We start from the raw sequence: 9,739 nt of genomic DNA, 5'->3' as shown, positions 1-9,739 counted from the left end.
AATGACGTTGGTTGAACGCTAAAAGCTTTTAACGACACCTTGTTGCCTTTGAACTTTTATATAATAAAAACTAATATTTGTTTAAGAGTCTACAAATAGATTTGTTTGCCAAGAATTTCATTTGATTTGTTGCTGACACATAGTTACCGGGTTAAAACACATACGAGTTTCCGATACAGGGTGTTGCAGTTTATATAATAAATTAGACACGCGTCAATTTTTCGCCACCAAAGGCGGTAGAGAATAAGTGTTTACAGTTCGTAAAACGCGTGTTAAAATTTGCGACTTTTTAGTAAATGCTTTAAATTTGATAATGTATCTACATATAGCTTAAAAATTATACAAATTAAAAGTTTGCTATTAATATTATTGTATTTACAATCATTAGGTAAATTGCTAGTTACTTCATTTACATATCATTAGTTGCATATTTTTTTACAAATTGCATGATATAAATGCATACATTTTATATATTTACTATGACACCAATTATTGTAGTTACAAATGCGTTAAATATTTAATAAAAAACTATATCGCCTGCCTCATTTTATGATTCAATTACAAATTGTTACTCCAATACCCATTAGGGTTATAAGTTCAAATTGATATTTTGGTCGTGACCCTGGACTTTGCCGTTGAAATTTTTTTCTTAAATTGGGTTCATTTATTAAGCTCATTAATCTTTATGTTTGTTTAATCAACGTTGCTTGCGGCCACATTTGATTTATATTTGTTTGATTATATCCTAAATGTTTGTATTCATTGTTTGTATATAGCTTGTTCTGTTATAAAATAATCATAAAAATTGTTTAATTTCCCTTTGTAAAAATGTGAAAATTGTATAAAAAATAAAACACCTTTATTAAAAGGTGACATAACATAAAGACTGAACTCCCATAAACTTTAATTTGCATACTTTAACATTTTGACTTGTTTTGTTTGAATGAATATTGTATTTAAATCGTTGTGGTCCTGTTTTTAATTTATGTCGCATCAACTAATTGTTAGTTCTTTAGCATGTCCGAGACATTTTTCCGAGAATCGATTTGGTTTTAAACCCAGTGACGTGAGGTCTGTGAGTTTTTGAACGTCATAATTAACCCGTTTAAGTCATATTCCGACAACATGCACGTGTTTAGGTCCAACTTTCCTTTTAAAAAGTTGTTATTGAATAAGTATAACAGTTTTGTAATATTTCCGCTTATTTCAAATTTCACGTAATGATTTTTCTTAAAGGATAACAGAATGGCAGCGTGTGATTAAAACTAAGTTGTTATGGTGTGAAATTTGGCTTGGATTCCACTGATTCCCATAATTTTTACTTGATCCCGGAAAAAATTAAGGAAGTTGAAAATAAGAGGGAAATTGCTCTCAGTTTTTTCCAAGAAATTTACTCACGAAACCAGCAGCAATAACAACAACAACAAAGTTTCATAAATATCAAGTTTCATTTTTCACTTTGTCTATCATGCTACCAAAAAGGGTTATCGGCATTTCTTATGTGGTTTAATTAACGCCATCTGACTTTAATTATTTAATTTTACCAGTTGCATAACCACTCATTTTTAACAATGACGAGATGTATGAATATCATTACTTACAACCACTTCAATCAAAAGATAAAAGCCGGCTTGGTTTAATTATTAATGTCTTCGTGCAATATAATTATAGATGGGGGAAAGATAATTTAAAATTAATAATTAAAAAAGTTATTTTTAGAAGGGTTTGACTTGCTGATGGCTCCCGTGAGGTTGTTTAATTTATTTATTTATATAATTTCTATGTTGTTTCCCACACAAATTGAATAGAAGGGAACCCGACACCACCCGAACCAGGAATGTGTTTACCACTTTCTTCGACCAACTGAATGCTAGCTATGTAATAGTACGCCTTAGCACCCTTAAGTGACTCCAATACCCAATACATACACCATTGTAACACACATGTACGTTGGACCGTAGGCTAAAGGTTAAACGGGCTTAAATTTGTTCATGTGCAGACGGCAATGCGATGGGCGCACGCAATTTTGACGTGCTTGCTCTTTGTTGTATACCGTCATTGACCATAGATGAGGCTTGATTTAATTTTCTTCGTTAAAATGCGGTCAGAGCACGCTTTCAAAATTGCCACCTCTCGACGCCGGAGCTTTGTTATCAAGAAGGGTGTGTTCGTTTCGAAGTGCTTATTAACTTCTCACCTGTACACCAGACTTGGTGTGATTTCAAAATCCACTCACCTGGTATGAAAATAGGCTTCCAACAATGCAGTAATCCACAAGTTATGTCCGTTTGGATAACGTTTGAGAACTAACGTTGTTTTGTTCCCATGGCCAACAATAACCTTGTATTTGTATCTCGACCGCATCATATTGGAGCTTCCTTTGGCAGACGGTTTTGGCTTGACAGACCCTTGATTAAAACGGGCCTAACGACCGGGTCATAGCCTTGAATTACGTGACGATGTCATATTGTCACGTGGCTGTAGCGAGTCGAGCCCAGACTAAATTTATACCGTGATATTTGTGTTAGAAATTTTTTTTTGCGTTTGATCTCAGTTTTCGCACACCGGCCACCGAAATAAACAAAACACTCAGACGCAGCGAAATCTATTTTTGGAGCACAGAGAGTCGGTAAAAGCCACTTTAGACCGACGTGCCGGTTAAACCTGTTAAAAAACGTGGGCCAATTTGTGAGCTTTTGAAGTTAATCTCATACTTGTGGTACTTGCTGTTGTTTGTCTCTAGTATTTGGTCAACAAATTTAACTAAACACTCCGACTAGGGGAAATCGAATAAATCCCCAGAAAGCTAAGGCTAGTCAAAAATCAGCACTTCATGACGCATAAAATAAGAGTTTCGCGATTGTTATTTCAAAAATAAGATCAAGTTGCCTTGGTTTTTTTGTTCAGTTTTGCGTGTGTACAAAATATTATTGATATTTCTTAATTTTATTTGTATAACACAAGTTTGTTTATTTCTAATATATGAAGTCAATTTGTCAACTATAGCTTTTACTACCAATTACCATTTTAAAAATTAAATTCTTAATTAATTTAAAATTTGCACATTATACCCCGTAGTCAAACGAAGCAATGCAAAAGTCCATTTCTCCTCCTCTTAGTTTAGTGCGTAGGCATTCGAATTCGTAATATTTTATTGCTTAATTGACCCATAAATTCAAATATTTAAAAAGTTTTTAGACCGAAAGGGAATTTCCTATAATAAATGTTGCGCTTTGCGTAAATAAAATTGTAAATCATAAACAGCAGCAAAGTTTGTCTGACATGATTGAACGCTAGTTCAGTACCGAAATTCGAAGAATAATGTCCTAATTTAAAAAGCATAAACATTCCCAGTATATTAATAAAAACATCTGTTCAATTGAAATTACGCACGTAAATTCTCCGTTGCGTCAATATTTTAATGGCTCGGTTTATATTAAGGGCATAATGACATTGCTGTTCTTAGATCCATTGAATTTTTCAAACACCGGTGTTTTTGCACCCTTCGATCAGCCATTGAAAGGTCGTCGCGAAAAAGATTACGCAATTTCTTACGTTGTCAAGTCACTGGAGTTACGTAACTCGTTGGCGTATAGAAACATAACAGGTACGCCCAAGTAAAAAGGGATATAATATTGAATGAAACAGACACAGTCAGCAAATATTGATTTTGTTTTTTTCTGTATAGGGGAAGAACGATTTCTATATTTGTACAAAAAAGAAACACGCCCAGTGGATTTTTAACCTTGTAAAACACGTCTGTCAATGATAAAAAATAGAGTTAGGCAATTCGTGTAAAATCCGACATGTATTCAGGGTCTGGTGGCAGGTTTTTAACCTCATTAACGGTGTATAAAACATCTTTCATCTGGCCACACGTTCATCAAAACACATCCACTTTTATTTAGCTACATATAAGTTTAATACGCACGATCCAAGCTATGAAATGGAGGCGAAACCCTTGTTGTTATGATCGTTCGAAATGTTTCAACTTTTTTGTTATTTAATTGGGCCGACCTTGACTATTTTTAGAGCTTTATCGCGTTATTTATAACTTTCGTTCTTTGTCATTCAGTTACGCGACTCCTTGAAAAAACAGAACGCCTTTGCTGAAAGCAAAATAAGTTTTTCCAAAGTTGAAATAGAGGTTACCACCTTGTTTTTGAAGCAAAGACACTGTCAATAAATACGCCTATACAAAATGGCTCGACTTCTAAAGATCTCCTAACCTTAGATGGTTATCATAAATTTCCCGAAATTTCGTAGCCCACCGGAAACTTATTTATCTAATGTTATTGTAAGATTGGGATCAAGTGAGATTAGTTGGATTTTCAGGCGACTGGGTAGATCGTGATGATTTTTTATCCACGCGCGGTCGCGTCAATTTGCCGTGAAAATTGCTTTGACGTCCCGGTCGCATTTTTTTCAACACCCCCAAGTTGTTTTTTTAAATAAATCGGACATTTTTAGAAAAAAATTGTTTCGTTTTTATGTTGTTTTTAATTTTATAATGTGTCTACATCTCCAAAACTTTGCGGTGTTTGCGCCAAATTTTTTCAAACTTGCATTATTTTCTGCAAAATTTTATTTATTATTTACATTTTTGGAACGTGCCAAATCGTGTCCTATGCTGTTGTTGTAATAAAGGAAAAGTAGGTCTTAATCAAGGTTAGCAAACATTTGCAATAAAAAGCACAGAGAGAATTCGCATGACTATGTGAAATAGAGATCTGACCCTTGTGAAAGCAAATCTAGTTGCTTGTTTACCCACAAACATATGTTAGGCAATTCACTTACAAGTGACGTCATTACTGCTTTTAATAACCCCACGCGTCACTTTGCTATTTTAGAAGTGTCTAGAAGATACACTTATTTTTAAATGTCGCGGTAAGGAATAGTGTTCAACTTGCTAAACTAGGATTTTGAAGTAATATTGTGTTTATTGGAAAAAAAGGTAAATTTCTTGTAATTATGTAACAGGGCACCGACTTTTATATGAGCTTGGTAACATTAGCACGTTGCCCTTATGGCCTGGTGCTCCCCCGTCCTTGTGAAAAGTCAATAAACAAAATTCCAGTGACTTCTATCTTTGCAAGCGGTAACTTTTCATGTTAAACAAGAATGTGGTCTGTTGTTTTACAATTCAAAATATCATCTGTCTTCCGTTTTACACATCATTTGCAACCTGCTAAAACTATAAATGCAGACTGCAATTTTAGATATTGTTTTTATTTTTATTTATTGAACTTGCTTAATATCGCTTTTAAAACACTCAAAATGGATTTTTGAATAAATTGTTCGTAAAAATGTTTAATCTGAAATAGAGAGAGAGTTTGCGTTTCGAAAAGCAATAAAACAGTGGTTATACTTAATAACAGTGAACATAGAAACTGCAAAGGCAAAGTTGTCACCATTAATGGTCTTGTGCAAATTATTTGACCATGCCACACGTTTTATTCCAATAACATTACTTAATATTGGCTAAAGACTATGTCTTTTTTAAGTTGGTTAACCAAACAAGCTACTTGAAATATTTAAATATATTAAATTAACTACTTTTGGATGGAAATCTATTTCGAAAACATAAAAAAAGTAATGCTGAATTCAAAGTGCTTTTGGGAACTTGTCGGGTAACGGAATAAGGTAATGCCCTGCTACCCTTTTTGTTGACGTGTGGGCACATTTTTTGTCATCACAGTGTACCTATGAGGCCGTCCTTTCTTCGTCAGTTCTTAGATATCAACGCCTAAGAAAGCAGCCATTTTTATCTGGCAACCAGTGCAGCGTTTCGTTGTGGTATGACACGCACGGTGCCAATTGTCGAATCATAAACTCGTGCACTTTCTTAGATATTTTGATTCACTCCCTCGGTTAGGAGGCTGAGTCGCTTGTTGTTGCATCTTCTTTGGGCTTAATAGCTTGGCTGTGGCAAGGCCATCTGGCCTTTTGTTGTTGATATCTCGTTAAGACGTTCTGCAAACCAATCGCCTAGCTTCTTCAAGGCTGCAGTCGTTTTGACAACAAGACCTGTGAATGTTTCTGCGCAGTCGTCGTCTGCCCCTCCTTGCGACGTTGTGGCTTGATTTTCTGTGAAAAAAAAGATAGCAGTTTAAAAACCTGATAAAATTTGGGCAAATAAAAGAATGTTGTTGACTACTTTTCGCCAACAATTCCTGGTAGACCACCGCAGAACGTTAATTTCGTGGCAACTTAACCTTTAAACATAAACTAAACGGCAACGGCATAAAATAGTGCCGGCCGGCGTGCAAGGCAGTATCATAACCAAGTGGTCGTTTTAAGATCGATATCTTTTAGCGATTTTCCTCCGGGGCGAGGCGAAATAGCTTTGGAGAACAAACAGGCTTAAAAATAGCTGCAACGCGAGTTTTTTGCTGTTATGTAAAGGCTAATCATTGCTAAATTGCAGAAATAGACACGTTGCAGCATTTATGCTTAAACAAAGGATCGGTTTAGTAAACTTACCGGATTATGTGCTCAAGTAAACCGACTGCTTTTGATTGTTGCTGTGAGGCATCTGCATACGTCACTCTGGAGGCAGCTATTAGTCGGCTTTCAAAAACAGCCATGTGACGTCGGCGTCTTCGTAAAGAATGGCGACCTAAAGTAAAAAGTTCTTGTTAAAAAAATATGTCTTAAGCTAATGCTTTAAACCTCATTATTAAGGATGTAATCTTAGCCTTGCTCGCCGTTTCAGGTACGTATTATGCTCGCAATTGATGACGTGAGTCGTGCGCGTCAGATCAATACAATTTAAAACGCAGTTTCGTCTGTCGTCGTGACGTCACGATCTCTAGAAAATGTGTTGATATTTTCGCAGGGATTCGCATGCGAGAATTTGGTGCGTTTTTGAGGCACCGGAATTTTACGTCCAACATCAAAACATAATTTAATATCCGCTCACAAAATTAGCACTCGACAAACTTGTGACTTTGGGCAGAAAATGTGCAGAAACGATATTCAATTTCGTGTATCAGTTTGGCGTTGAAACTTGATTTTATTTGCTTAGGTTTCAAGGGTCGAGTAAAGTGTTTTGAACCCGAAATCAAGGCCGGCAAAAATTAAATAAAACGAACGAGAAGAAACCAAAAAATGACAGTGATTTATTCTGAAATTTTTAAAAGCCGTTTTGTAATTAAAAAAATTATTATTAAGTAAAACCACGCTTTAAAAATGAGGTATATTTCGCCTAAATGGTATTTATAGATATTGAAATTATTCATACAACGTAGTTTAAACAACAAGGCTCGTAAACAAGCAACCGAGTTCATGTTTGTGGCTTAATGAAAGTTTGTAAACATTTTAAACTGGTGCGTGCTGTTCTGTTTGTTACTGAAGGCAAATAAACAAGACCAGCACGCGCCTTAAAAGCTAGCACGCGACTTAAAGTAAAATAAACAAATTTTGTTTCTTAAAAAATAGCCTTACTTTAAAAATATTAAACTTTTTGTTTTAAATTTACCTCGTCGTCTGCTGCGGCTTGGTCGTTGGTGGAGACGTTTAAACAGTTCCCATTTGGGGCTATTGAAACCTCTTTCCCCGCATGTATGTCGCAGAGTATCGACTAACTTCGACCCGCAGCCACCTTTCCATTGCACAGACTGGACTTCGGTTGCATAAAGAATTGTAAGGATGGTTAAAAGAACGGCAAGCTTCATAGTTGTTGTTGTTTGTCTTTAAGATTTTCAATTCGACAGATATACTTCGCTATCAGACGTAAGCTGTTGCGAATATCAGAATTTTTCACTCTTAACTTTCAGATTCTGTACAAACACAATAAAATACGAATGAAATAATGTGGTTTTAAAGTAAATTTATATTGGTTATATACCCGGCACGCTTTTTTCTATCGAATTATTCTTATGCAAACAAATTAAGCGGAATCGCGATAAGCTAATGACCTACGCGTGGCCTTATCTGGTAACTACTTTCACTTCACACATTGATCTTAAAGTCAATTAATTATTGTTATCAGAAATCGGCTTTTCCTTACGATTACATCGACTTCCAGAAAATTGTTATTATCTAAGCTAGTTTAGCTAATTATCCTACTTAAGCGTGCCTGATAAAAAAAACTTCAAACATAATTTACCATTTGCTTAAAAAAAGTTAAATCGATTTTTAGTTTATAAATATACGGTATTTTGTATATTTTAAACATTCCTTTTATAAGCGCTGCCAGACTTCGACTGCTCGACTGATTGAACAGTTTAGTCTGTATAAGCGTTTTTGTGCATCATAACATAATAGATCGTAAACAACTTTTTTTCTCTGGGCAACTTCGCATCAACAACTCGGCTGGAATTCGATTTTTTCAGCGAACGTCAAAATCTCGTTCGAACTAAAAATATTTCTGCGAAATTTACGCAAACACATAAACACAATTTGGTTAATAATATTTGTTACAGATTTTTAAATGCCGCTCTATTTAAATTTAAAATAAATTATAGAAAAAACTTTTTTTTTTTTTGATTGAGACAAATTTAATAAACCCCTTTTTCGCAACCTTTTTTTTCTCAACCATTTTTTACAATCTGAAATATACGCATTTGTTTATGTTTTTATGTGCCCCACGGAACTGTCCTATTGACCCATTTTCTATCCAAATTCTAGTTCCATAAATTAGGCATTTCATTCACTAAATGCATTGAACTCATTAAGCAAAGGCTTTTAGTACTTGGGTCAAAGTACAGCGCACATATACAAGCAAAACAATGTCGCGTTGCAAATTAAATTGCATTACACCGAAATGAACTTGTTAATTACTTCATCTATCTCTCGCAATATTGTTGATAAAGCGTTTTTAAATTGAAAACATAATTCTAAAGTCATTAACAATGTTTAAAATAAAACACAGCAAACAACTAAATTAAATCACTCCACTAATAAGTTAAAGAAATTAAACTCAAAAATTTTTAATAAACAACATATTGTTTTTGTCTAGCCGCTAGCTTCTATACCTCTAATAAAACAGTTAGATATCGCGCTCTATTATGTGTTAGTTTCAAAACACAGCATGTCTGATTTGTTGTCTTACCTTGAAGCCTGCTTGGTACGAATGACAACTTTCTGCTGGCGAAAACCGCTTTTATATGAGCTCTCTTACGTCACTCGCTCTGTTAACGACCAAAGAAAAAGAGGCTCATAAATATTTTTACTTAGACAGCAACCAACATTTCGGAGATTTTTTAAATTAATCAAAAACTGAGCGAATGTACATTTTAGAACCTTCCAGAAATTATATTTTTTTCATAATTTTTTGTTTATTTTTTTAGACTGTTTTTCTCAGTTAGTTTTGCAATCAGTTTTAAGTTACACCGGTGCAGTACGGTTAAAAATGACGCATCACCGGTGTATGTCCTTTTAGCGTTTATGACACATTTCTTTTCTATTCTGAAACACAACACCAAGTCCCTGGCATGTTAATCCTAGAAAACAAGTCAAAAGTCAGAAATTGTATTGTCCAACCTTATACGTTGAAACGTGTAGAACAACTTGTTATTCTTATGAGATAATATACCACTTTATAAATACGGGTTGTTTTTCAAAACGCATAAAACTGTTTACTACCATAGCCTTAACCATGTTAAAAACATTCATTACTCAAAAGTAAGCCTATTTTTGACGCTTTATACGCTCGCCAGAGATAATATCACCCGGTTTTTAGACACATTGACGTGGTTAATAGCAAAAACATTGAGAGAAAAGTTGACAAGGAAAA

The 9,739-nt window shown here is 34.6% G+C and overlaps 1 protein-coding gene across 1 annotated transcript; it reads right to left on the bottom strand.

The window, feature by feature from the left end:
- Positions 1–5,213: 5,213 nt before the first annotated feature.
- Positions 5,214–9,207, bottom strand: LOC145763061 (uncharacterized). Its single transcript, XM_082574729.1, has 4 exons — positions 9,056–9,207; positions 7,481–7,781; positions 6,484–6,619; positions 5,214–6,087 (listed from the first exon to the last, which is right to left on the bottom strand). The coding sequence occupies exons 2-4, from the start codon at positions 7,674–7,676 to the stop codon at positions 5,964–5,966; spliced, it is 456 nt and encodes a 151-aa protein (XP_082430855.1). The 5' UTR covers positions 7,677–7,781; positions 9,056–9,207; the 3' UTR covers positions 5,214–5,963.
- Between the last annotated feature and the right edge of the window lie 532 nt (positions 9,208–9,739).

This window comes from Corella eumyota, chromosome 1 (genome assembly GCF_963082875.1).
Source record: "Corella eumyota chromosome 1, kaCorEumy4.1, whole genome shotgun sequence".
NCBI lineage: Eukaryota > Metazoa > Chordata > Ascidiacea > Phlebobranchia > Corellidae > Corella > Corella eumyota.
This window is presented reverse-complemented; position numbering and strand designations above follow the sequence as displayed.

What these genes read in the sequence shown, in the direction of transcription:
- LOC145763061 (XM_082574729.1), bottom strand. Translation starts at nt 7,676, where the DNA reads ATGAAGCTTGCCGTTCTTTTAACCATCCTTACAATTCTTTATGCAACC. An exon ending in AAGCCGCAGCAGACGACGAG is followed by an intron (nt 6,620 to 7,480) that starts GTAAATTTAAAA and finishes TTTTTACTTTAG; the next exon opens with GTCGCCATTCTTTACGAAGA. An exon ending in TTACTTGAGCACATAATCCG is followed by an intron (nt 6,088 to 6,483) that starts GTAAGTTTACTA and finishes TTTTTTTCACAG; the next exon opens with AAAATCAAGCCACAACGTCG.